This window comes from Oncorhynchus mykiss, chromosome 23 (genome assembly GCF_057628025.1).
Source record: "Oncorhynchus mykiss isolate SJ-2025 chromosome 23, ASM5762802v1, whole genome shotgun sequence".
Taxonomy (NCBI): domain Eukaryota; kingdom Metazoa; phylum Chordata; class Actinopteri; order Salmoniformes; family Salmonidae; genus Oncorhynchus; species Oncorhynchus mykiss.
Genome location: NC_143044.1, coordinates 63,048,087 through 63,075,000, shown reverse-complemented (window position 1 = coordinate 63,075,000; position 26,914 = coordinate 63,048,087). Strand labels below are relative to the sequence as shown.

General features: G+C 44.5%; 1 protein-coding gene across 1 annotated transcript in view; it reads left to right on the top strand.

Annotated features, from left to right (window-relative positions):
• Nucleotides 1–25,701, top strand: part of rgs7b (regulator of G protein signaling 7b) — a 113,060-nt gene extending 87,359 nt beyond the window's left edge. Inside the window, exons 13-18 of the mRNA XM_090218032.1 lie at nucleotides 1,135–1,245; nucleotides 6,798–6,923; nucleotides 17,754–17,940; nucleotides 19,875–19,964; nucleotides 23,934–23,970; nucleotides 25,488–25,701. Of these exons, the coding sequence (XP_090074158.1) occupies nucleotides 1,135–1,245; nucleotides 6,798–6,923; nucleotides 17,754–17,940; nucleotides 19,875–19,964; nucleotides 23,934–23,954 (535 nt within the window). The 3' untranslated portion in view covers nucleotides 23,955–23,970; nucleotides 25,488–25,701. The remainder of the gene's footprint in view (nucleotides 1–1,134; nucleotides 1,246–6,797; nucleotides 6,924–17,753; nucleotides 17,941–19,874; nucleotides 19,965–23,933; nucleotides 23,971–25,487) is intronic.
• Nucleotides 25,702–26,914: the final 1,213 nt, after the last annotated feature.

Below are 26,914 nucleotides of genomic sequence, written 5' to 3'. Positions count from 1 at the left end.
GATTGGTGTATGTATTGTCAGTGTGATTGGTGTACGTATTGTCAGTGTGATTGGTGTACGTATTGTCAGTGTGATTGGTGTACGTATTGTCAGTGTGATTGGTGTACGTATTGTCAGTGAGCAGTGTGATTGGTGTACGTATTGTCAGTGTGATTGGTGTATGTATTGTCAGTGTGATTGGTGTACGTATTGTCAGTGTGATTGGTGTATGTATTGTCAGTGTGATTGGTGTACGTATTGTCAGTGTGATTGGTGTATTTATTGTCAGTGTGATTGGTGTATTTATTGTCAGTGTGATTGGTGTATTTATTGTCAGTGTGATTGGTGTATTTATTGTCAGTGTGATTGGTGTACGTATTGTCAGTGTGATTGGTGTACGTATTGTCAGTGTGATTGGTGTATGTATTGTCAGTGTGATTGGTGTATGTATTGTCAGTGTGATTGGTGTACGTATTGTCAGTGTGATTGGTGTATGTATTGTCAGTGTGATTGGTGTACGTATTGTCAGTGTGATTGGTGTATGTATTGTCAGTGTGATTGGTGTATGTATTGTCAGTGATCAGTGTGATTGGTGTATGTATTGTCAGTGTGATTGGTGTATGTATTGTCAGTGTGATTGGTGTACGTATTGTCAGTGTGATTGGTGTATGTATTGTCAGTGTGATTGGTGTATGTATTGTCAGTGTGATTGGTGTATGTATTGTCAGTGATCAGTGTGATTGGTGTATGTATTGTCAGTGTGATTGGTGTATGTATTGTCAGTGTGATTGGTGTATGTATTGTCAGTGTGATTGGTGTACGTATTGTCAGTGTGATTGGTGTATGTATTGTCAGTGTGATTGGTGTACGTATTGTCAGTGTGATTGGTGTATGTATTGTCAGTGTGATTGGTGTATGTATTGTCAGTGATCAGTGTGATTGGTGTATGTATTGTCAGTGTGATTGGTGTATGTATTGTCAGTGTGATTGGTGTACGTATTGTCAGTGTGATTGGTGTACGTATTGTCAGTCAGCAGTGTGATTGGTGTATTTATTGTCAGTGATCAGTGTGATTGGTGTACATATTGTCAGTGAGCAGTGTGATTGGTGTACATATTGTCAGTGAGCAGTGTGATTGGTGTACTCCCTATGCAGCTTGCTGAGCTACACAGAGCAGTATGTGGAGTATGACCCCTTCTTCACCTCCCCGGAGACCTCCAACCCCTGGATCTCTGATGACATCACCATCTGGGAACTGGAGACCAGGTGGGTTCACCCTCAGTCTGTCCTTCTCTCTCTCTGTCAGAGTTACTGGAGACCAGGTGGGTTCACCCTCAGTCTGTCCTTCTCTCTCTCTCTCTCTCTCTCTCTCTCTCTGTATGTCAGAGTTACTGGAGACCAGGTGGGTTCACCCTCAGTCTGTCCTTCTCTCTCTCTGGCAGAGTTACTGGAGACCAGGTGGGTTCACCCTCAGTCTGTCCTTCTCTCTCTCTCTCTCTGTCTGTCAGAGTTACTGGAGACCAGGTGGGATCACCCTCAGTCTGTCCTTCTCTCTCTGTGTCAGAATTACTGGAGACCAGGTGGGTTCACCCTCAGTCTGTCCTTCTCTCTCTCTCTCTGTGTCAGAGTTACTGGAGACCAGGTGGGTTCACCCTCAGTCTGTCCTTCTCTCTATCTGTCAGAGTTACTGGAGACCAGGTGGGTTCACCGTCAGTCTGTCCTTCTCTCTCTGTCAGAGTTACTGGAGACCAGGTGGGTTCACCCTCAGTCTGTCCTTCTCTCTCTCTCTCTGTCAGAGTTACTGGAGACCAGGTGGGTTCACCCTCAGTCTGTCCTTCTCTCTCTCTGTCAGAGTTACTGGAGACCAGGTAGGTTCACCCTCAGTCTGTCCTTCTCTCTCTCTGTCAGAGTTACTGGAGACCAGGTGGGTTCACCCTCAGTCTGTCCTTCTCTCTCTCTGTCAGAGTTACTGGAGACCAGGTGGTTTTACCCTCAGTCTGTCCTTCTCTCTCTCTCTCTCTGTCAGAGTTACTGGAGACCAGGTGGGTTCACCCTCAGTCTGTCCTTCTCTCTCTCTCTCTCTGTCAGAGTTACTGGAGACCAGGTGGGTTCACCCTCAGTCTGTCCTTCTCTCTCTCTGTCAGAGTTACTGGAGACCAGGTGGGTTCACCCTCAGTCTGTCCTTCTCTCTCTCTGTCAGAGTTACTGGAGACCAGGTGGGTTCACCCTCAGTCTGTCCTTCTCTCTCTCTGTCAGAGTTACTGGAGACCAGGTTGGTTCATCCTCAGTCTGTCCTTCTCTCTCTCAATTCAATTCAATTCAAGGGCTTTATTGGCATGGGAAACATGTGTTAACATTGCCAAAGCAAGAGAGGTAGATAAAATATAAAGTGAAATAAACAATAAAAATTAACAGTAAACATTACACATACAGAAGTTTCAAAACAATAAAGACATTACAAATGTCATATTATATATACATATCTATATACACAGTGTTTTAACAATGTACAAATGGTGAAGGACACAAGATAAAATAAATAAATATGGGTTGTATTTACAGTGGTGTTTGTTCTTCACTGGTTGCCCTTTTCTCGTGGCAACAGGTCACAAATCTTGCTGCTGTGATGGCACACTGTGGAATTTCACCCAGTAGATATGGGAGTTTTTCAAAATTGGATTTGTTTTCGAATTCTTTGTGGATCTGTGTAATCTGAGGGAAATATGTTTCTCTAATATGGTCATACATTGGGCAGGAGGTTAGGAAGTGCAGCTCAGTTTCCACCTCATTTTGTGGGCAGTGTGCACAGGTGGGTTCACCCTCAGTCTGTCAGAGTGAGTGAGTGAGTGAGTGAGTGAGTCTCTCTCTCTCTATCTCTCTCACTCTCACTCTCACTCTCACTCTCACTGGAGACCAGGTGGGTTTACCCTCAGTCTATCCTTCTCTCTCTTGGTCAGAGTTACAATAACAAATGTGTGTCTTCCCAAACCAACGTGGACATTGTGGTTGTCACTGATTCTGAGAAGAGGCCCAGTAGTCTGTGTTGTTATTAAGTAGTGAGTGGCTGGCCAGGCTAGGGAAGGTACTGAGAAGAGGCCCAGCAGTCAGTACAGTCTGTGTTGTTATTAAGTAGTGAGTGGCTGGCCAGACTAGGGAAGGTACTGAGAAGAGGCCCAGCAGTCAGTACAGTCTGTGTTGTTATTAAGTAGTGAGTGGCTAGCCAAGCTAGGGAAGGTATTGAGAAGAGGCCCAGCAGTCTGTGTTGTTATTAAGTAGTGGGTGGCTGGCCAGGCTAGGGAAGGTACTGAGAAGAGGCCCAGCAGTCAGTACAGTCTGTGTTGTTATTAAGTAGTGAGTGGCTGGCCAGGCTAGGGAAGGTACTGAGAAGAGGCCCAGCAGTCTGTGTTGTTATTAAGTAGTGAGTGGCTAGCCAGGCTAGGGAAGGTACTGAGAAGAGGCCCAGCAGTATGTGTTGTTATTAAGTAGTGAGTGGCTAGCCAGGCTAGGGAAGGTACTGAGAAGTGTCCCAGCAGTCTGTGTTGTTATTAAGTAGTGAGTGACTGGCCAGGCTAGGGAGGGTACTGAGAAGAGGCCCAGCAGTCAGGACGGTCTGTGTTGTTACTAAGTAGTAAGTGGCTAGCCAGGCTAGGGAAGGTACTGAGAAGAGGCCCAGCAGTCTGTGTTGTTATTAAGTAGTGAGTGGCTGGCCAGGCTAGGGAAGGTACTGAGAAGTGGCCCAGCAGTCAGGACGGTCTGTGTTGTTATTAAGTAGTGAGTGGCTGGCCAGGCTAGGGAAGGTACTGAGAAGAGGCCCAGCAGTCAGTACAGTCTGTGTTGTTATTAAGTAGTGAGTGGCTGGCCAGGCTAGGGAAGGTACTGAGAAGAGGCCCAGCAGTCTGTGTTGTTATTAAGTAGTGAGTGGCTAGCCAGGCTAGGGAAGGTACTGAGAAGAGGCCCAGCAGTCTGTGTTGTTATTAAGTAGTGAGTGGCTAGCCAGGCTAGGGAGGGTACTGAGAAGAGGCCCAGCAGTCAGTACAGTCTGTGTTGTTACTAAGTAGTGAGTGGCTGGCCAGGCTAGGGAAGGTACTGAGAAGAGGCCCAGCAGTCAGTACAGTCTGTGTTGTTATTAAGTAGTGAGTGGCTAGCCAGGCTAGGGAAGGTACTGAGAAGAGGCCCAGCAGTATGTGTTGTTATTAAGTAGTGAGTGGCTGGCCAGGCTAGGGAAGGTACTGAGAAGAGGCCCAGCAGTCAGTACAGTCTGTGTTGTTATTAAGTAGTGAGTGGCTAGCCAGGCTAGGGAAGGTACTGAGAAGAGGCCCAGCAGTCTGTGTTGTTATTAAGTAGTGAGTGGCTGGCCAGGCTAGGGAGGGTACTGAGAAGAGGCCCAGCAGTCTGTGTTGTTATTAAGTAGTGAGTGGCTAGCCAGGCTAGGGAAGGTACTGAGAAGTGTCCCAGCAGTCTGTGTTGTTATTAAGTAGTGAGTGGCTGTCCAGGCTAGGGAGGGTACTGAGAAGAGGCCCAGCAGTCAGTACAGTCTGTGTTGTTATTAAGTAGTGAGTGGCTAGCCAGGCTAGGGAAGGTACTGAGAAGAGGCCCAGCAGTCTGTGTTGTTATTAAGTAGTGAGTGGCTGGCCAGGCTAGGGAAGGTACTGAGAAGTGGCCCAGCAGTCAGGACGGTCTGTGTTGTTATTAAGTAGTGAGTGGCTGGCCAGGCTAGGGAAGGTACTGAGAAGAGGCCCAGCAGTCAGTACAGTCTGTGTTGTTATTAAGTAGTGAGTGGCTGGCCAGGCTAGGGAAGGTACTGAGAAGAGGCCCAGCAGTCTGTGTTGTTATTAAGTAGTGAGTGGCTAGCCAGGCTAGGGAAGGTACTGAGAAGAGGCCCAGCAGTATGTGTTGTTATTAAGTAGTGAGTGGCTAGCCAGGCTAGGGAAGGTACTGAGAAGTGTCCCAGCAGTCTGTGTTGTTATTAAGTAGTGAGTGACTGGCCAGGCTAGGGAGGGTACTGAGAAGAGGCCCAGCAGTCAGGACGGTCTGTGTTGTTACTAAGTAGTAAGTGGCTAGCCAGGCTAGGGAAGGTACTGAGAAGAGGCCCAGCAGTCTGTGTTGTTATTAAGTAGTGAGTGGCTGGCCAGGCTAGGGAAGGTACTGAGAAGTGGCCCAGCAGTCAGTACAGTCTGTGTTGTTATTAAGTAGTGAGTGGCTGGCCAGGCTAGGGAAGGTACTGAGAAGAGGCCCAGCAGTCAGTACAGTCTGTGTTGTTATTAAGTAGTGAGTGGCTGGCCAGGCTAGGGAAGGTACTGAGAAGAGGCCCAGCAGTCTGTGTTGTTATTAAGTAGTGAGTGGCTAGCCAGGCTAGGGAAGGTACTGAGAAGAGGCCCAGCAGTCTGTGTTGTTATTAAGTAGTGAGTGGCTGGCCAGGCTAGGGAAGGTACTGAGAAGTGTCCCAGCAGTCTGTGTTGTTATTAAGTAGTGAGTGACTGGCCAGGCTAGGGAGGGTACTGAGAAGAGGCCCAGCAGTCAGGACGGTCTGTGTTGTTACTAAGTAGTGAGTGGCTAGCCAGGCTAGGGAAGGTACTGAGAAGAGGCCCAGCAGTCTGTGTTGTTATTAAGTAGTGAGTGGCTGGCCAGGCTAGGGAAGGTACTGAGAAGTGGCCCAGCAGTCAGGACGGTCTGTGTTGTTATTAAGTAGTGAGTGGCTGGCCAGGCTAGGGAAGGTACTGAGAAGAGGCCCAGCAGTCAGTACAGTCTGTGTTGTTATTAAGTAGTGAGTGGCTGGCCAGGCTAGGGAAGGTACTGAGAAGTGGCCCAGCAGTCTGTGTTGTTATTAAGTAGTGAGTGGCTAGCCAGGCTAGGGAAGGTACTGAGAAGAGGCCCAGCAGTCTGTGTTGTTATTAAGTAGTGAGTGGCTGGCCAGGCTAGGGAAGGTACTGAGAAGAGGCCCAGCAGTCAGGACGGTCTGTGTTGTTATTATGTAGTGAGTGGCTGGCCAGGCTAGGGAAGGTACTGAGAAGTGGCCCAGCAGTCAGTACAGTCTGTGTTGTATTCAATGAATAAACAACCTTTCAAATATCTTCTTTGAGTGTAGAGCCTCTCGCAACACAAGTTGTTTCAAGAACCAATCTCTCTCTATGGTAAGGAGCCTGTAGTGGGGCGGCAGCATAGCCTAGTGGTTAGAGCGTTGGGCCAGTGACCAGCAGGTAGCCTAGTGGTTAGAGCGTTGGGCCAGTGACCAGCAGGTAGCCTAGTGGTTAGAGCGTTGGGCCAGTGACCAGCAGGTAGCCTAGTGGTTAGAGTGTTGGGCCAGTAACCAGCAGGTAGCCTAGTGGTTAGAGCGTTGGGCCAGTGACCAGCAGGTAGCCTAGTGGTTAGAGCGTTGGGCCAGTGACCAGCAGGTAGCCTAGTGGTTAGAGCGTTGGGCCAGTGACCAGCAGGTAGCCTAGTGGTTAGAGCGTTGGGCCAGTGACCAGCAGGTAGCCTAGTGGTTAGAGTGTTGGGCCAGTAACCAGCAGGTAGCCTAGTGGTTAGAGCGTTGGGCCAGTGACCAGCAGGTAGCCTAGTGGTTAGAGCGTTGGGCCAGTGACCAGCAGGTAGCCTAGTGGTTAGAGCGTTGGGCCAGTAACCAGCAGGTAGCCTAGTGGTTAGAGTGTTAGACTAGTAATCAAAAGGTTGCAAGATCGAATCCCCGAGCTGACAAGGTCAAATCTGTCGTCTGCCACTGAACAAGGCAGTTAACCCACTGTTCCTAGGCTGTCATTGAAAATAAGAATGTGTTCTTAACTTAAATAAAGGTCAAATTAAAAAAATATCTGTCTCTGTAGTAAGGAGCCGGGCCAGCTGAGAGTGAAGAGGTGGGGCTTCGGGATTAACGAGGTGTTGAAGGATCCTGTTGGGAGAGAACAGTTCCTCAAGTTCCTGGAGTCAGAGTTCAGCTCAGAGAACCTCAGGTATGTCTACTGTTCTTTACTCTGTATTATACTCTACTCTAGTACTCTACGGTACTTTACTGTAGTCTAGTAGTCTAGTACTCTACTCTAGTACTCTAGTCTGGTATAGTACTCTACTATGGAATATAAACACGTGTTTCAACTGGCCTGTAGTATAATTTAATTTGCTCTCTGGCTCCCTCTGCTTGACATAATTCCCAATGCTGCTACAGGACTGTAGACATACTGGAAGAGCTTCCTGTCAGATTACTGTAGTTTGGAGCGTATAGATGTAGACATGCTGGAAGAGCTTCCTGTCAGGTTACTGTAGTTTGGAGCGTATAGATGTAGACATACTGGAAGAGCTTCCTGTCAGATTACTGTAGTTTGGAGCGTATAGATGTTGACATGCTGGAAGAGCTTCCTGTCAGGTTACTGTAGTTTGGAGCGTATAGATGTAGACATACTGGAAAAGCTTCCTGTCAGATTACTGTAGTTTGGAGAGTATAGATGTTGACATGCTGGAAGAGCTTCCTGTCAGGTTACTGTAGTTTGGAGCGTATAGATGTTGACATGCTGGAAAAGCTTCCCGTCAGGTTACTGTAGTTTGGAGCGTATAGATGTTGACATGCTGGAAAAGCTTCCCGTCAGGTTACTGTAGTTTGGAGCGTATAGATGTTGACATGCTGGAAAAGCTTCCCGTCAGGTTACTGTAGTTTGGAGCGTATAGATGTAGACATACTGGAAAAGCTTCCTGTCAGATTACTGTAGTTTGGAGAGTATAGATGTTGACATGCTGGAAGAGCTTCCTGTCAGGTTACTGTAGTTTGGAGCGTATAGATGTTGACATGCTGGAAAAGCTTCCCGTCAGGTTACTGTAGTTTGGAGCGTATAGATGTTGACATGCTGGAAAAGCTTCCCGTCAGGTTACTGTAGTTTGGAGCGTATAGATGTTGACATGCTGGAAAAGCTTCCCGTCAGGTTACTGTAGTTTGGAGCGTATAGATGTTGACATGCTGGAAAAGCTTCCCGTCAGGTTACTGTAGTTTGGAGCGTATAGATGTAGACATACTGGAAAAGCTTCCTGTCAGATTACTGTAGTTTGGAGAGTATAGATGTTGACATGCTGGAAGAGCTTCCTGTCAGGTTACTGTAGTTTGGAGCGTATAGATGTTGACATGCTGGAAAAGCTTCCCGTCAGGTTACTGTAGTTTGGAGCGTATAGATGTTGACATGCTGGAAAAGCTTCCCGTCAGGTTACTGTAGTTTGGAGCGTATAGATGTAGACCAGCTGGAAGAGCTTCCTGTCAGGTTACTGTAGTTTGGAGCGTATAGATGTTGACATGCTGGAAGAGCTTCCCGTCAGATTACTGTAGTTTGGAGCGTGAACTGTGATGCAGATATATCTGATTTATACTGTCACTAATATTCAACCTGCAGAGCTGGTGTTTTGGCGTTGTGGAGAGGTGGATCTGTGATGGAGTTGTCAAATCGGTGAGCAGCTGCTCGTGTGGTCATTGTCACTAAGCCGCATCCATCCCACTCCTGTAAGAAATACAGACTGAGAAAGCGTAGGCTCTATATAAAAATAATGACTCAAATTGAAAATCATTCAAAGGAAATAATGAGGATTTCTATCAGTCTAATCCAGGTGTAGATTACATCTCACATTCCAGTGTTCAAACTTGTAAACGAGGCTGGGTTTTATCTTAATGCTACGCCGTGCAGCCAATGGCAACGTCCGCTTTAGGTATAATGCCGCGAGTCGCTTGTGGATTGGACAGCTCTAACACGGTTTCACAGCCATCACCGCCAAAACAACGGCTAGGTAGGTGTCGGCTTGTTCGTAAGGAAAGTGGCTGAGGGAACCATGTCAGTACACAAAGCTACCTTTCCACATACCTCCTGTCCCTACTTGTGTCCTGAACATGACCCCGTTCAATTTATATTTGTATTTATTTGACAATGTTATTGTACGGAATAGGTCACCTGTAACGTCACAATTTCGCTTCTCACTTCCAGTGAACATGTTTAACATTCCTTTATCTGTCTGTGGTTCTGTTGTTTAACATTCCTTTATCTGTCTGTGGTTCTGTTGTTTAACATTCCTTTATCTGTCTGTGGTTCTGTTGTTTAACATTCCTGTATCTGTCTGTGGTTCTGTTGTTTAACATTCCTTTTTCTGTCTGTGGTTCTGTTGTTTAACATTCCTTTATCTGTCTGTGGTTCTGTTGTGTAACATTCCTTTATCTGTCTGTGGTTCTGTTGATGTGTTTAACATTCCTTTATCTGTCTGTGGTTCTGTTGTCTAACATTCCTTTATCTGTCTGTGGTTATGTTGTTTAACATTCCTTTATCTGTCTGTGGTTCTGTTGTTTAACATTCCTTTATCTGTCTGTGGTTCTGTTGTTTAACATTCCTTTATCTGTCTGTGGTTCTGTTGATGTGTTAAACATTCCTTTATCTGTCTGTGGTTCTGTTGTTTAACATTCCTTTATCTGTCTGTGGTTCTGTTGTTGTGTTTAACATTCCTTTATCTGTCTGTGGTTATGTTGATGTGTTTAACATTCCTTTATATGTATGTGGTTATGTTGTTTAACATTCCTTTATCTGTCTGTGGTTCTGTTGTTTAACATTCCTTTATCTGTCTGTGGTTCTGTTGTTTAACATTCCGTTATCTGCCTGTGGTTCTGTTTAACATTCCTGTATCTGCCTGTGGTTCTGTTGTTTAACATTCCTTTATCTGTCTGTGGTTCTGTTGTTTAACATTCCTTTATCTGTCTGTGGTTATGTTGTTTAACATTCCTTTATCTGTCTGTGGTTCTGTTGTTGTGTTTAACATTCCTTTATCTGTCTGTGGTTCTGTTGTTTAACATTCCTTTATCTGTCTGTGGTTCTGTTGATGTGTTTAACATTCCTATATCTGTCTGTGGTCCAGGTTCTGTTGATGTGTTTAACATTCCTTTATCTGTCTGTGGTTCTGTTGGTGTGTTTAACATTCCTTTATCTGTCTGTGGTTCTGTTGGTGTTAAACATTCCTTTATCTGTCTGTGGTTCTGTTGGTGTGTTAAACATTCCTTTATCTGTCTGTGGTTCTGTTGGTGTGTTTAACATTCCTTTATCTGTCTGTGGTTCTGTTGGTGTGTTTAACATTCCTATATCTGTCTGTGGTCCAGGTTCTGTTGATGTGTTTAACATTCCTTTATCTGTCTGTGGTTCTGTTGATGTGCTTAACATTCCTTTATCTGTCTGTGGTTCTGTTGGTGTGTTTAACATTCCTTTATCTGTCTGTGGTCCAGGTTCTGTTGATGTGTTTAACATTCCTTTATCTATCTGTGGTCCAGGTTCTGTTGGTGTGTTTAACATTCCGTTATCTGTCTGTGGTTCTGTTGGTGTGTTTAACATTCCTTTATCTGTCTGTGGTTCTGTTGTTAAACATTCCTTTATCTGTCTGTGGTTCTGTTGATGCGTTAAATATTCATTTATCTGTCTGTGGTCCAGGTTCTGTTGATGTGTTAAACATTCCTTTATCTGTCTGTGGTTCTGTTGATGTGTTTAACATTCCTTTCTGTCTGTGGTTCTGTTGATGTGCTTAACATTCCTTTATCTGTCTGTGGTCCAGGTTCTGTTGATGTGTTTAACATTCCTTTATCTGTCTGTGGTCCAGGTTCTGTTGATGTGTTTAACATTCCTTTATCTGTATGTGGTCCAGGTTCTGTTGATGTGCTTAACATTCCTTTATCTGTCTGTGGTTCGGTTGATGTGCTTAACATTCCTTTATCTGTCTGTGGTCCAGGTTCTGTTTAACATTCCTTTATCTCTCTGTGGTCCAGGTTCTGTTGTGTTAAACATTCTTTATCTGTCTGTGGTCCAGGTTCTGTTGATGCGTTTAACATTCCTTTATCTGTCTGTGGTCCAGGTTCTGTTGGTGTGTTTAACATTCCTTTATCTGTCTGTGGTTCTGTTGGTGTGTTCAACATTCCTTTATCTGTCTGTGGTTCTGTTGTTGTGTTTAACATTCCTTTATCTGCCTGTGGTTCTGTTGATGTGTTTAACATTCCTTTATATGTATGTGGTTCTGTTGTTTAACATTCCTTTATCTGTCTGTGGTTCTGTTTAACATTCCTTTATCTGTCTGTGGTTATGTTGTTTAACATTCCTTTATCTGTCTGTGGTTCTGTTGTTTAACATTCCGTTATCTGCCTGTGGTTCTGTTTAACATTCCTGTATCTGCCTGTGGTTCTGTTGTTTAACATTCCTTTATCTGTCTGTGGTTCTGTTGTTTAACATTCCTTTATCTGTCTGTGGTTATGTTGTTTAACATTCATTTATCTGTCTGTGGTTCTGTTGTTGTGTTTAACATTCCGTTATCTGTCTGTGGTTCTGTTGTTTAACATTCCTTTATCTGTCTGTGGTTCTGTTGGTGTTAAACATTCCTTTATCTGTCTGTGGTTCTGTTGGTGTGTTAAACATTCCTATATCTGTCTGTGGTTCTGTTGGTGTGTTTAACATTCCTTTATCTGTCTGTGGTTCTGTTGGTGTGTTTAACATTCCTATATCTGTCTGTGGTCCAGGTTCTGTTGATGTGTTTAACATTCCTTTAACTGTCTGTGGTTCTGTTGGTGTGTTAAACATTCCTTTATCTGTCTGTGGTTCTGTTGGTGTGTTTAACTTTCCTATATCTGTCTGTGGTCCAGGTTCTGTTGATGTGTTTAACATTCCTTTATCTGTCTGTGGTTCTGTTGATGTGCTTAACATTCCTTTATCTGTCTGTGGTTCTGTTGGTGTGTTTAACATTCCTTAATCTGTCTGTGGTCCAGGTTCTGTTGATGTGTTTAACATTCCTTTATCTATCTGTGGTCCAGGTTCTGTTGGTGTGTTTAACATTCCGTTATCTGTCTGTGGTTCTGTTGGTGTGTTTAACATTCCTTTATCTGTCTGTGGTTCTGTTGTTAAACATTCCTTTATCTGTCTGTGGTTCTGTTGATGCGTTAAATATTCATTTATCTGTCTGTGGTCCAGGTTCTGTTGATGTGTTAAACATTCCTTTATCTGTCTGTGGTTCTGTTGATGTGTTTAACATTCCTTTCTGTCTGTGGTTCTGTTGATGTGCTTAACATTCCTTTATCTGTCTGTGGTCCAGGTTCTGTTGATGTGTTTAACATTCCTTTATCTGTCTGTGGTCCAGGTTCTGTTGATGTGTTTAACATTCCTTTATCTGTATGTGGTCCAGGTTCTGTTGATGTGCTTAACATTCCTTTATCTGTCTGTGGTTCGGTTGATGTGCTTAACATTCCTTTATCTGTCTGTGGTCCAGGTTCTGTTTAACATTCCTTTATCTCTCTGTGGTCCAGGTTCTGTTGTGTTAAACATTCTTTATCTGTCTGTGGTCCAGGTTCTGTTGATGCGTTTAACATTCCTTTATCTGTCTGTGGTCCAGGTTCTGTTGGTGTGTTTAACATTCCTTTATCTGTCTGTGGTTCTGTTGGTGTGTTCAACATTCCTTTATCTGTCTGTGGTTCTGTTGTTGTGTTTAACATTCCTTTATCTGCCTGTGGTTCTGTTGATGTGTTTAACATTCCTTTATATGTATGTGGTTCTGTTGTTTAACATTCCTTTATCTGTCTGTGGTTCTGTTTAACATTCCTTTATCTGTCTGTGGTTATGTTGTTTAACATTCCTTTATCTGTCTGTGGTTCTGTTGTTTAACATTCCGTTATCTGCCTGTGGTTCTGTTTAACATTCCTGTATCTGCCTGTGGTTCTGTTGTTTAACATTCCTTTATCTGTCTGTGGTTCTGTTGTTTAACATTCCTTTATCTGTCTGTGGTTATGTTGTTTAACATTCCTTTATCTGTCTGTGGTTCTGTTGTTGTGTTTAACATTCCGTTATCTGTCTGTGGTTCTGTTGTTTAACATTCCTTTATCTGTCTGTGGTTATGTTGTTTAACATTCCTTTATCTGTCTGTGGTTCTGTTGTTGTGTTTAACATTCCTTTATCTGTCTGTGGTTCTGTTGTTTAACATTCCTATATCTGTCTGTGGTCCAGGTTCTGTTGATGTGTTTAACATTCCTTTATCTGTCTGTGGTTCTGTTGGTGTGTTTAACATTCCTTTATCTGTCTGTGGTTCTGTTGGTGTGTTTAACATTCCTTTATCTGTCTGTGGTTCTGTTGGTGTTAAACATTCCTTTATCTGTCTGTGGTTCTGTTGGTGTGTTAAACATTCCTATATCTGTCTGTGGTTCTGTTGGTGTGTTTAACATTCCTTTATCTGTCTGTGGTTCTGTTGGTGTGTTTAACATTCCTATATCTGTCTGTGGTCCAGGTTCTGTTGATGTGTTTAACATTCCTTTAACTGTCTGTGGTTCTGTTGGTGTGTTAAACATTCCTTTATCTGTCTGTGGTTCTGTTGGTGTGTTTAACTTTCCTATATCTGTCTGTGGTCCAGGTTCTGTTGATGTGTTTAACATTCCTTTATCTGTCTGTGGTTCTGTTGATGTGCTTAACATTCCTTTATCTGTCTGTGGTTCTGTTGGTGTGTTTAACATTCCTTTATCTGTCTGTGGTCCAGGTTCTGTTGATGTGTTTAACATTCCTTTATCTATCTGTGGTCCAGGTTCTGTTGGTGTGTTTAACATTCCGTTATCTGTCTGTGGTTCTGTTGGTGTGTTTAACATTCCTTTATCTGTCTGTGGTTCTGTTGTTAAACATTCCTTTATCTGTCTGTGGTTCTGTTGATGCGTTAAATATTCATTTATCTGTCTGTGGTCCAGGTTCTGTTGATGTGTTAAACATTCCTTTATCTGTCTGTGGTTCTGTTGATGTGTTTAACATTCCTTTCTGTCTGTGGTTCTGTTGATGTGCTTAACATTCCTTTATCTGTCTGTGGTCCAGGTTCTGTTGATGTGTTTAACATTCCTTTATCTGTCTGTGGTCCAGGTTCTGTTGATGTGTTTAACATTCCTTTATCTGTATGTGGTCCAGGTTCTGTTGATGTGCTTAACATTCCTTTATCTGTCTGTGGTTCGGTTGATGTGCTTAACATTCCTTTATCTGTCTGTGGTCCAGGTTCTGTTTAACATTCCTTTATCTCTCTGTGGTCCAGGTTCTGTTGTGTTAAACATTCTTTATCTGTCTGTGGTCCAGGTTCTGTTGATGCGTTTAACATTCCTTTATCTGTCTGTGGTCCAGGTTCTGTTGGTGTGTTTAACATTCCTTTATCTGTCTGTGGTTCTGTTGGTGTGTTCAACATTCCTTTATCTGTCTGTGGTTCTGTTGGTGTGTTTAACATTCCTTTATCTGTCTGTGGTCCAGGTTCTGTTGTGTTAAACATTCCTTTATCTGTCTGTGGTCCAGGTTCTGTTGATGTGTTAAACATTCCTTTATCTGTCTGTGGTCCAGGTTCTGTTGATGTGCTTAACATTCCTTTATCTGTCTGTGGTCCAGGTTCTGTTTGTGTGTTTAACATTCCTTTATCTGTCTGTGGTTCTGTTGGTGTGTTTAACATTCCTTTATCTGTCTGTGGTCCAGGTTCTGTTGTTTAACATTCCTTTATATGTCTGTGGTTCTGTTGATGTGTTAAATATTCCTTTATCTGTCTGTGGTTCTGTTGATGTGTTTAACATTCCTTTATCTGTCTGTGGTCCAGGTTCTGTTGTGTTTAACATTCCTTTATCTGTCTGTGGTCCAGGTTCTGTTGATGCGTTTAACATTCCTTTATCTGTCTGTGGTTCTGTTGTTTAACATTCCTTTATCTGTCTGTGGTCCAGGTTCTGTTGTTTAACATTCCTTTATATGTCTGTGGTTCTGTTGATGTGTTAAATATTCCTTTATCTGTCTGTGGTTCTGTTGATGTGTTTAACATTCCTTTATCTGTCTGTGGTCCAGGTTCTGTTGTGTTTAACATTCCTTTATCTGTCTGTGGTCCAGGTTCTGTTGATGCGTTTAACATTCCTTTATCTGTCTGTGGTTCTGTTGTTTAACATTCCTTTATCTGTCTGTGGTCCAGGTTCTGTTGATGTGTTAAATATTCCTTTATCTGTCTGTGGTCCAGGTTCTGTTGTGTTTAACATTCCTTTATCTGTCTGTGGTCCAGGTTCTGTTGATGTGTTTAACATTCCTTTATCTGTCTGTGGTCCAGGTTCTGTTGATGTGTTAAACATTCCTTTATCTGTCTGTGGTTCTGTTGATGTGCTTAACATTCCTTTATCTGTCTGTGGTCCAGGTTCTGTTGTGTTTAACATTCCTTTATCTGTCTGTGGTTCTGTTAATGTGTTTAACATTCCTTTATCTGTCTGTGGTTCTGTTGTGTTAAATATTCCTTTATCTGTCTGTGGTCCAGGTTCTGTTGATGTGTTTAACATTCCTTTATCTGTCTGTGGTCCAGGTTCTGTTGTTTAACATTCCTTTATCTGTCTGTGGTTCTGTTTATGTGTTAAATATTCCTATATCTGTCTGTGGTCCAGGTTCTGTTGATGTGTTTAACATTCCTTTATCTGTCTGTGGTTCTGTTGTTGTGTTTAACATTCCTTTATCTGTCTGTGGTCCAGGTTCTGTTGGTGTGTTTAACATTCCTTTATCTGTCTGTGGTTCTGTTGATGTATTAAATATTCCTATATCTGTCTGTGGTTCTGTTGGTGTGTTTAACATTCCTTTATCTGTCTGTGGTCCAGGTTCTGTTGATGTTAAACATTCCTTTATCTGTCTGTGGTCCAGGTTCTGTTGATGTGTTTAACATTCCTTTATCTGTCTGTGGTCCAGGTTCTGTTGATGTGTTTAACATTCCTTTATCTGTCTGTGGTCCAGGTTCTGTTGATGTGTTTAACATTCCTTTATCTGTCTGTGGTCCAGTTTCTGTTGATGTGTTAAACATTCCTTTACCTGTCTGTGGTCCAGGTTCTGTTGATGTGCTTAACATTCCTTTATCTGTCTGTGGTCCAGGTTCTGTTGATATGTTTAACATTCCTTTATCTGTCTGTGGTCCAGGTTCTGTTGTGTTTAACATTCCTTTATCTGTCTGTGGTCCAGGTTCTGTTGATGTGTTAAACATTCCATTATCTGTCTGTGGTCCTGGTTCTGTTGTGTTTAACATTCCTTTATCTGTCTGTGGTCCAGGTTCTGTTGTGTTAAACATTCTTTATCTGTCTGTGGTCCAGGTTCTGTTGATGTGTTTAACATTCCTTTATCTGTCTGTGGTTCTGTTGGTGTGTTAAACATTCCTTTATCTGCCTGTGGATCTGTTGGTGTGTTTAACATTCCTTTATCTGTCTGTGGTCCAGGTTCTGTTGTGTTAAACATTCCTTTATCTGTCTGTGGTCCAGGTTCTGTTGGTGTGTTTAACATTCCTTTATCTGTCTGTGGTTCTGTTGGTGTGTTAAACATTCCTTTATCTGCCTGTGGATCTGTTGGTGTGTTTAACATTCCTTTATCTGTCTTTGGTCCAGGTTCTGTTGTGTTAAACATTCCTTTATCTGTCTGTGGTCCAGGTTCTGTTGATGTGTTTAACATTCCTTTATCTGTCTGTGGTTCTGTTGATGTGTTTAACATTCCTTTATCTGTCTGTGGTTCTGTTGTTTAACATTCCTTTATCTGTCTGTGGTCCAGGTTCTGTTGATGTGTTTAACATTCCTTTATCTGTCTGTGGTTATGTTGTTGTGTTTAACATTCCTTTATCTGTCTGTGGTTCTGTTGATGTGTTTAACATTCCTTTATCTGTCTATGGTTCTGTTGATGTGCTTAACATTCCTTTATCTGTCTGTGGTCCAGGTTCTGTTGATGTGTTAAACATTCCTTTATCTGTCTGTGGTTCTGTTGATGTGCTTAACATTCCTTTATCTGTCTGTGGTCAAGGTTCTGTTGATGTTAAACATTTCTTTATCTGTCTGTGGTCCAGGTTCTGTTGATGTGTTTAACATTCCTTTATCTGTCTGTGGTCCAGGTTCTGTTGATGTGTTTAACATTCCTTTATCTGTCTGTGGTCCAGGTTCTGTTGATGTGTTTAACATTCCTTTATCTGTCTGTGGTCCAGGTTCTGTTGATGTGTTTAACATTCCTTTATCTGTCTGTGGTCCAGGTTCTGTTGATGTGTTAAACATTCCTTTATCTGTCTGTGGTCCAGGTTCTGTTGATGTGTTTAACATTCCTTTATCTGTCTGTGGTCCAGGTTCTGTTGTGTTTAACATTCCTTTATCTGTCTGTGGTCCAGGTTCTGTTGATGTGTTTAACATTCCTTTATCTGTCTGTGGTTCTGTTGATGTGCTTAACATTCCTTTATCTGTCTGTGGTCAAGGTTCTGTTGATGTTAAACATTTCTTTATCTGTCTGTGGTCCAGGTTCTGTTGATGTGTTTAACATTCCTTTATCTGTCTGTGGTCCAGGTTCTGTTGATGTGTTTAACATTCCTTTATCTGTCTGTGGTCCAGGTTCTGTTGATGTGTTTAACATTCCTTTATCTGTCTGTGGTCCAGGTTCTGTTGATGTGTTTAACATTCCTTTATCTGTCTGTGGTCCAGGTTCTGTTGATGTGTTAAACATTCCTTTATCTGTCTGTGGTCCAGGTTCTGTTGATGTGTTTAACATTCCTTTATCTGTCTGTGGTCCAGGTTCTGTTGTGTTTAACATTCCTTTATCTGTCTGTGGTCCAGGTTCTGTTGATGTGTTTAACATTCCTTTATCTGTCTGTGGTCCAGGTTCTGTTGTGTTTAACATTCCTTTATCTGTCTGTGGTCCAGGTTCTGTTGTGCTTAACATTCCTTTATCTGTCTGTGGTTCTGTTGTTTAACATTCCTTTATCTGTCTGTGGTCCAGGTTCTGTTGATGTGTTAAACATTCCTTTATCTGTCTGTGGTCCAGGTTCTGGCTGGCGGTTCAGGAGGTGAAGAAGAGGCCGATTCGGGAGGTCCCTACAAGGGTCCAGGAGATCTGGCAGGAGTTCTTGGCCCCAGGGGCCCCCAGTGCCATTAACGTTGACTCCAAGAGCTACGACAAGACCACACAGAATGTCAAGGACCCCGGACGATACGCCTTCGAGGACGCACAGGTCTGTGAGGAGTCAGGAAGTAGTGTTCTGAATGGGGAGAGTAATACTGCAGCTGAATAGGAACAATGTTCTGTTTAATTACTTCTTTGTGACTCTCCGGCCCGTTTATACCTGGTGCTAACATGCGTCCTTTGTCCTTTCTTGTCCAGATTCTGATTTTGCCCACATTTTTAGACAGGTGTTAGAATGGAGTGAGGTTATTGGTGGGTTGGTTCACAGTAAGGTTAGAATGGAGTGGGGTTATTGGTGGGTTGGTTCACAGTAAGGTTAGAATGGAGTGGGGTTATTGGTGGGTTAGTACACAGTAAGGTTAGAATGGAGTGGGGTTATTGGTGGGTTGGAATGGAGTGGGGTTATTGGTGGGTTGGTACACAGTAAGGTTGGAATGGAGTGGGGTTATTGGTGGGTTGGTTCACAGTAAGGTTGGAATGGAGTGGGGTTATTGGTGGGTTAGAATGGAGTGGGGTTATTGGTGGGTTGGTACACAGTAAGGTTGGAATGGAGTGGGGTTATTGGTGGGTTGGTACACAGTAAGGTTGGTATGGAGTGGGGTTATTGGTGGGTTGGTTTACAGTAAGGTTAGAATGGAGTGGGGTTGTCGGTGGGTTGGTACACAGTAAGGTTGGTATGGAGTGGGGTTATTGGTGGGTTGGTTTACAGTAAGGTTGGAATGGAGTGGAGTTATTGGTGGGTTTGAATGGAGTGTGGTTATTGGTGGGTTGGTACACAGTAAGGTTGGAATGGAGTGGGGTTATTGGTGGGTTGGTACACAGTAAGGTTGGTATAGAGTGGGGTTATTGGTGGGTTGGTTTACAGTAAGGTTGGAATGGAGTGGGGTTATTGGTGGGTTGGAACACAGTAAGGTTAGAATGGAGTGGGGTTATTGGTGGGTTGGTACACAGTAAGGTTAGAATGGAGTGGGGTTGTCGGTGGGTTGGTACACAGTAAGGTTAGAATGGAGTGGGGTTATTGGTGGGTTGGAACACAGTAAGGTTAGAATGGAGTGGGGTTATTGGTGGGTTGGTACACAGTAAGGTTAGAATGGAGTGGGGTTGTCGGTGGGTTGGTACACAGTAAGGTTAGAATGGAGTGGGGTTATTGGTGGGTTGGAATGGAGTGTGGTTATTGGTGGGTTGGAACACAGTAAGGTTGGAGTGGGGTTATTGGTGGGTTGGAACACAGTAAGGTTATAATGGAGTGGGGTTATTGGTGGGTTGCTACACAGTAAGGTTAGAATGGAGTGGGGTTATTGGTGGGTTGGTTCACAGTAAGGTTAGAATGGAGTGGGGTTGTCGGTGGGTTGGTTTACAGTAAGGTTAGAATGGAGTGGGGTTGTCGGTGGGTTGGTTTACAGTAAGGTTGGAATGGAGTGGGGTTATTGGTGGGTTAGAATGGAGTGGCGTTATTGGTGGGTCTGTAAACAGTAAGGTTGGAATGGAGTGGGGTTATTGGTGGGTTAGAATGGAGTGGGGTTATTGGTGGGTTAGAATGGAGTGGGGTTATTGGTGGGTCTCTACACAGTAAGGTTAGAATGGAGTGGGGTTATTGGTGGGTTATAATGGAGTGGGGTTATTGGTGGGTTATAATGGAGTGGGGTTATTGGTGGGTTATAATGGAGTGGGGTTATTGGTGGGTTAGAATGGAGTGGGGTTATTGGTGGGTTAGAATGGAGTGGGGTTATTGGTGGGTTAGAATGGAGTGGGGTTATTGGTGGGTTAGAATGGAGTGGGGTTATTGGTGGGTTAGAATGGAGTGGGGTTATTGGTGGGTCTCTACACAGTAAGGTTAGAATGGAGTGGGGTTATTGGTGGGTTAGAATGGAGTGGGGTTATTGGTGGGTTAGAATGGAGTGGGGTTATTGGTGGGTTAGAATGGAGTGGGGTTATTGGTGGGTCTGTAAACAGTAAGATTGGAATGTACCTTCTCTGTTTCAGGAGCACATCTACAAGCTGATGAAGAGTGATTCCTACAGCCGCTTCCTCCGCTCTACTTTCTACCAGGAGCTGCTACAGGCCAAGAAGAAGGTAAACAACTGGCTGAGGAGGCCGGACGTCTGACTCTGGGTCACAGCTGTATCTGTGGAGGATTACAGCAGCTCGGGACGGACGGATGGATGAGAGGTTCAATACAGAGCAGAGGAATTACACTCCAAATCAATTTATGAAAACATCAGTCAAATATCAAATCACAAGACAATATAATCTCATTGTATTGGCAGCAGAGCCAGCAGGACAGGGTGATCAGGAAGCTCAACTATGGTGTCGACAGTACAGCACCTATCACTATGAATGTCTTCCCTCCCGTCTCTACCTCTTTCAGCTCATCCATAGAGCTGTGAATGTCTTCCATCCAGTGTCTATCACACTTCAGCTTTCTTGTCGGGGCTGAAATACTCTGGTAAACACGATAAGTGGTGTAGGGGCTGAAACACTGGTAAACACGGTAAGTGGTGTAGGGGCTGAAACACTCTGGTAAACACGGTAAGTGGTGTAGGGGCTGAAACACTGGTAAACAGGGTAAGTGGTGTAGGGGCTGAAACACTCTGGTAAACAGGGTAAGTGGTGTAGGGGCTGAAACACTCTGGTAAACAGGGTAAGTGGTGTAGGGGCTGAAACACTCTGGTAAACAGGGTAAGTGGTGTAGGGGCTGAAACACTGGTAAACAGGGTAAGTGGTGTAGGGGCTGAAACACTGGTAAACAGGGTAAGTGGTGTAGGGGCTGAAACACTGGTAAACAGGGTAAGTGGTTTAAAGGCTGAAAATGCGAAGTGATGCGTGTTTACAGACTCTACTAGGTCTTTATCCTTACCACACTGACTCACAGCAGTCTGGTCCATCGTTACCACACTGACTCACAGCAGTCTGGTCCATCGTTACCACATTGACTCACAGCAGTCTGGTCCGTCGTTACCACACTGACTCACAGCAGTCTGGTGCGTCGTTACCACACTGACTCACAGCAGTCAGGTCCATCGTTACCACACTGACTCACAGCAGTCTGGTCCGTCGTTACCACACTGACTCACAGCAGTCTGGTGCGTCGTTACCACACTGACTCACAGCAGTCTGGTCCATCGTTACCACACTGACTCACAGCAGTCTGGTGCATCGTTACCACACTGACTCACAGCAGTCTGGTCCATCGTTACCACACTGACTCATAGCAGTCTGGTCCATCGTTACCACACTGACTCACAGCAGTCTAGTGCATCGTTACCACACTGACTCACAGCAGTCTGGTCCATCGTTACCACAATGACTAATAGCTGTCTGGTCCATCGTTACCACACTGACTCACAGCAGTCTGGTCCATCGTTACCACACTGACTCACAGCAGTCTGGCGCATCGTTACCACACTGACTCACAGCAGTCTGGTGCATCGTTCGTTACCACACTGACTCACAGCAGTCTGGTCCATCGTTACCACACTGACTCACAGCAGTCTGGTCCATCGTTACCACACTGACTCACAGCAGTCTGGTGCGTCGTTACCACACTGACTCACAGCGGTCTGGTGCATCGTTACCACACTGACTCACAGCAGTCTGGTGCGTCGTTACCACACTGACTCACAGCAGTCTGGTCCATCGTTACCACACTGACTCACAGCAGTCTGGTGCATCGTTACCACACTGACTCACAGCAGTCTGGTCCATCGTTACCACACTGACTCACAGCAGTCTGGTGCATCGTTACCACACTGACTCACAGCAGTCTAGTGCATCGTTACCACACTGACTCACAGCAGTCTGGTCCATCGTTACCACAATGACTAATAGCTGTCTGGTCCATCGTTACCACACTGACTCACAGCAGTCTGGTCCATCGTTACCACACTGACTCACAGCAGTCTGGCGCATCGTTACCACACTGACTCACAGCAGTCTGGTGCATCGTTCGTTACCACACTGACTCACAGCAGTCTGGTCCATCGTTACCACACTGACTCACAGCAGTCTGGTCCATCGTTACCACACTGACTCACAGCAGTCTGGTGCGTCGTTACCACACTGACTCACAGCGGTCTGGTGCATCGTTACCACACTGACTCACAGCAGTCTGGTGCGTCGTTACCACACTGACTCACAGCAGTCTGGTCCATCGTTACCACACTGACTCACAGCAGTCTGGTGCATCGTTACCACACTGACTCACAGCAGTCTGGTCCATCGTTACCACACTGACTCACAGCAGTCTGGTCCATCGTTACCACACTGACTCACAGCAGTCTGGTCCATCGTTACCACACTGACTCACAGCAGTCTGGTGCGGCGTTACCACACGGACTCACAGCAGTCTGGTGCATCGTTACCACACTGACTCACAGCAGTCTGGTCCATCGTTACCACACTGACTCACAGCAGTCTGGTGCGTCGTTACCACACTGACTCACAGCAGTCTGGTCCATCGTTACCACACTGACTCACAGCAGTCTGGTGCATCGTTACCACACTGACTCACAGCAGTCTGGTCCATCGTTAACACACTGACTCACTGCAGTCTGGTCCATCGTTACCACACTGACTCACAGCAGTCTGGTCCATCGTTAACACACTGACTCACAGCAGTCTGGTCCATCGTTACCACACTGACTCATAGCAGTCTGGTGCATCGTTACCACACTGACTCACAGCAGTCTGGTCCATCGTTAACACACTGACTCACAGCAGTCTGGTCCATCGTTACCACACTGACTCACTGCAGTCTGGTCCATCGTTACCACACTGACTCACAGCAGTCTGGTCCATCGTTAACACACTGACTCACAGCAGTCTGGTCCATCGTTAACATACTGACTCACAGCAGTCTGGTCCATCGTTACCACACTGACTCACAGCAGTCTGGTCCATCGTTACCACACTGACTCACAGCAGTCTAGTGCATCGTTACCACACTGACTCACAGCAGTCTGGTCCATCGTTACCACAATGACTCATAGCTGTCTGGTCCATCGTTACCACACTGACTCACAGCAGTCTGGTCCATCGTTACCACACTGACTCACAGCAGTCTGGCGCATCGTTACCACACTGACTCACAGCAGTCTGGTGCATCGTTCGTTACCACACTGACTCACAGCAGTCTGGTCCATCGTTACCACACTGACTCACAGCAGTCTGGTGCATCGTTACCACACTGACTCACAGCAGTCTGGTGCATCGTTACCACACTGACTCACAGCAGTCTGGTCCATCGTTACCACACCGACTCACAGCAGTCTGGTGCATCGTTACCACACTGACTCACAGCAGTCTGGTGCGTCGTTACCACACTGACTCACAGCAGTCTGGTCCGTCGTTACCACACCGACTCACAGCAGTCTGGTGCATCGTTAACACACTGACTCACAGCAGTCTGGTCCATCGTTAACATACTGACTCACAGCAGTCTGGTCCATCGTTAACACACTGACTCACAGCAGTCTGGTCCATCGTTACCACACTGACTCACAGCAGTCTGGTGCATCGTTACCACACCGACTCACAGCAGTCTGGTCCATCGTTACCACACCGACTCACAGCAGTCTGGTGCATCGTTACCACACCGACTCACAGCAGTCTGGTGCATCGTTACCACACCGACTCACAGCAGTCTGGTGCATCGTTACCACACCGACTCACAGCAGTCTGGTGCATCGTTACCACACTGACTCACAGCAGTCTGGTCCATCGTTACCACACCGACTCACAGCAGTCTGGTGCATCGTTACCACACTGACTCACAGCAGTCTGGTCCATTGTGTCAATGATCCCATTCAAAAAGATTTTCCCTCCGCATATCACAATGATCTTGAAACCCTCCTTTGTGGTTTACAATTTTGAACATTGTCCTTCATAAAAAATGAAATATCTGCTGAGTCGACTGCAATGTAAGATTTGAGACTTGTCCACATGATGAGTAGATATAGATATAGTATATATGTACAGATATATGCACTGAGATGGTGATATGCAGGCTGTGGTTAATTTATCCCATTTTATTTTTGTCCACAGAAAAGTAAGAACTTATTCTGAGGAACTCCACTTCCAGGTAAAGATGATTATAACCGTAACCGCTGACCTTTAACCCTTCACCTTACATACACCTAACCCCTGACCTTTAACCCCTAACTCTACATACACCTAATCCCAGCTTCATGTCCACTCCCCAGCCCCACCCCACCCTAACCTCAGCTTCATGTCTGCTCCACCCTAACCCCTAACCTCTAACCCCAGCTTCATGTCCACTCCCCAGCTCCACCCTAACCCCAGCTTCATGTCCACTCTCCAGCTCTACCCTAACCCCTAACCTCAGCTTCATGTCCACTCCCCAATTCAACCCTAACCCCTAACCTCAGCTTCATGTCCACTCCCCAGCTTCATGTCCACTCCCCAGATCCACCCTAACCCCTAACCCCTAACCCCAGCTTCATGTCCACTCCCCAGTTCTACTCTAACCCCTAACCCCAGCTTCATGTCCACTCCCCAGTTCTACTCTAACCTCTAACCCCAGCTTCATGTCCACTCCCCAGTTCTACTCTAACCTCTAACCCCAGCTTTATGTCCACTCCCCAGATCCACCCTAACCCCTAACCTCTAACCCCAGCTTCATGTCCACTCCCCAGCTCCACCCTAACCCCTAACCTCTAACCCCAGCTTCATGTCCCTAAAACACTATGCTATACAAAGTGTGTCCTATTTAGTGCTTGACTTGTAACTCAAATGTGACAGATCGAGGGCTTGATCCAATCAGATCTGAGACAACAGAATAGCAGTGCCGTTGTTTTAAGTTAGGCCATGTCGGAGGTTTCACTGTGTTGGAGCTGTGAAGATCCCGGCTGTTATACCTAACGCGGATGCTTCTAGTCGTATCAGTATAAATCCTATGCAGCCTTGTTACAAGACTGGAATGTGTTCTAAGCTACACCTCCATTGTGCTGATAGAAATCCTTATTATATTAGTTGAGGGATTTTCTAATTATGACCTTCGTTATTTTCTATTAAAAAAACAAAACTTTCTCCTTCGTTCTCTCTAACGCGATAGTGGGACAGGTGTGGCTCCGTGACAACGATCACAACAGCAGCTCACCGACGTGACTTCGGCTCCAACACAGTGGCTCCAACACAGTAGCTCCAACACAGTGGCTCCAACACAGTGGCTCCAACACAGTGGCTCCAACACAGTGGCTCCAACACAGTGGCTCCAACACAGTGGCTCCAACACAGTGGCTCCAACACAGTACCCACCTATAAGCCAATGAGGAAACCGCTGCTATCTGGTATCGCTGGGTTATAAAGTTAGATCTGATTGAATCCAGGCCTTAGGGATCTATGTTATATGTATCGCTGAAGCATTACAGATCACATTGATAGAACATTTTAAAGGTAACCTCTGATTGAGGGGACATGTGAAGCGTTTACAGTGAAATGAGCTAACGCAGAAACATTGAAGGTAAATTTCAATTGGGTTGGGTTACAATGAACTTCACGATACTTAATTGAATAGACTCCTTATTGAATCTAGGCCTTAGTATCAATCCTCTGTCTATTTGTCTCCTTTTTTTTTAGGTCAAATCATTTAGATGGAATCACCCTGGAACAATGTAATGTTTTAGCCTTAGGAGAGAGAGGAGAGAGGACCAGATCATTTGTACATTAATGTAATGTTTTAGGGAGAGAGAGGAGGACCAGATCATTTGTACATTAATGTAATGTTTTAGGGAGAGAGAGGAGAGAGGACCAGATCATTTGTACATTAATGTAATGTTTTAGGGAGAGAGAGGCGAGAGGACCAGATCATTTGTACATTAATGTAATGTTTTAGGGAGAAAGAGGAGAGAGGACCAGATCATTTGTACATTAATGTAATGTTTTAGGGAGAGAGAGGAGAGAGGACCAGATCATTTGTACATTAATGTAATGTTTTAGGGAGAGAGAGGAGATGGGACCAGATCATTTGTACATTAATGTAATGTTTTAGGGAGAGAGAGGAGAGAGGACCAGATCATTTGTACATTAATGTAATGTTTTAGGGAGAGAGAGGAGAGAGGACCAGATCATTTGTACATTAATGTAATGTTTTAGGGAGAGAGAGGAGAGAGGACCAGATCATTTGTACATTAATGTAATGTTTTAGGGAGAAAGAGGAGAGAGGACCAGATCATTTGTACATTAATGTAATGTTTTAGGGAGAGAGAGGAGGACCAGATCATTTGTACATTAATGTAATGTTTTAGGGAGAGAGAGGAGGACCAGATCATTTGTACATTAATGTAATGTTTTAGGGAGAGAGAGGAGAGAGGACCAGATCATTTGTACATTAATGTAATGTTTTAGGGAGAGAGAGGAGGACCAGATCATTTGTACATTAATGTAATGTTTTAGGGAGAGAGAGGAGAGAGGACCAGATCATTTGTACATTAATGTAATGTTTTAGGGAGAAAGAGGAGAGAGGACCAGATCATTTGTACATTAATGTAATGTTTTAGGGAGAGAGAGGAGGACCAGATCATTTGTACATTAATGTAATGTTTTAGGGAGAGAGAGGAGAGAGGACCAGATCATTTGTACATTAATGTAATGTTTTAGCCTTGGGAGAGAGGAGAGAGGACCAGATCATTTGTACATTAATGTAATGTTTTAGGGAGAGAGAGGAGAGAGGACCAGATCATTTGTACATTAATGTAATGTTTTAGGGAGAGAGAGGAGAGAGGACCAGATCATTTGTACATTAATGTAATGTTTTAGGGAGAGAGAGGAGAGAGGACCAGATCATTTGTACATTAATGTAATGTTTTAGGGAGAGAGAGGAGAGAGGACCAGATCATTTGTACATTAATGTAATGTTTTAGCCTTGGGAGAGAGAGGAGATGGGACCAGATCATTTGTACATGAATGTAATGTTTTAGGGAGAGAGAGGAGAGAGGACCAGATCATTTGTACATTAATGTAATGTTTTAGGGAGAGAGAGGAGAGAGGACCAGATCATTTGTACA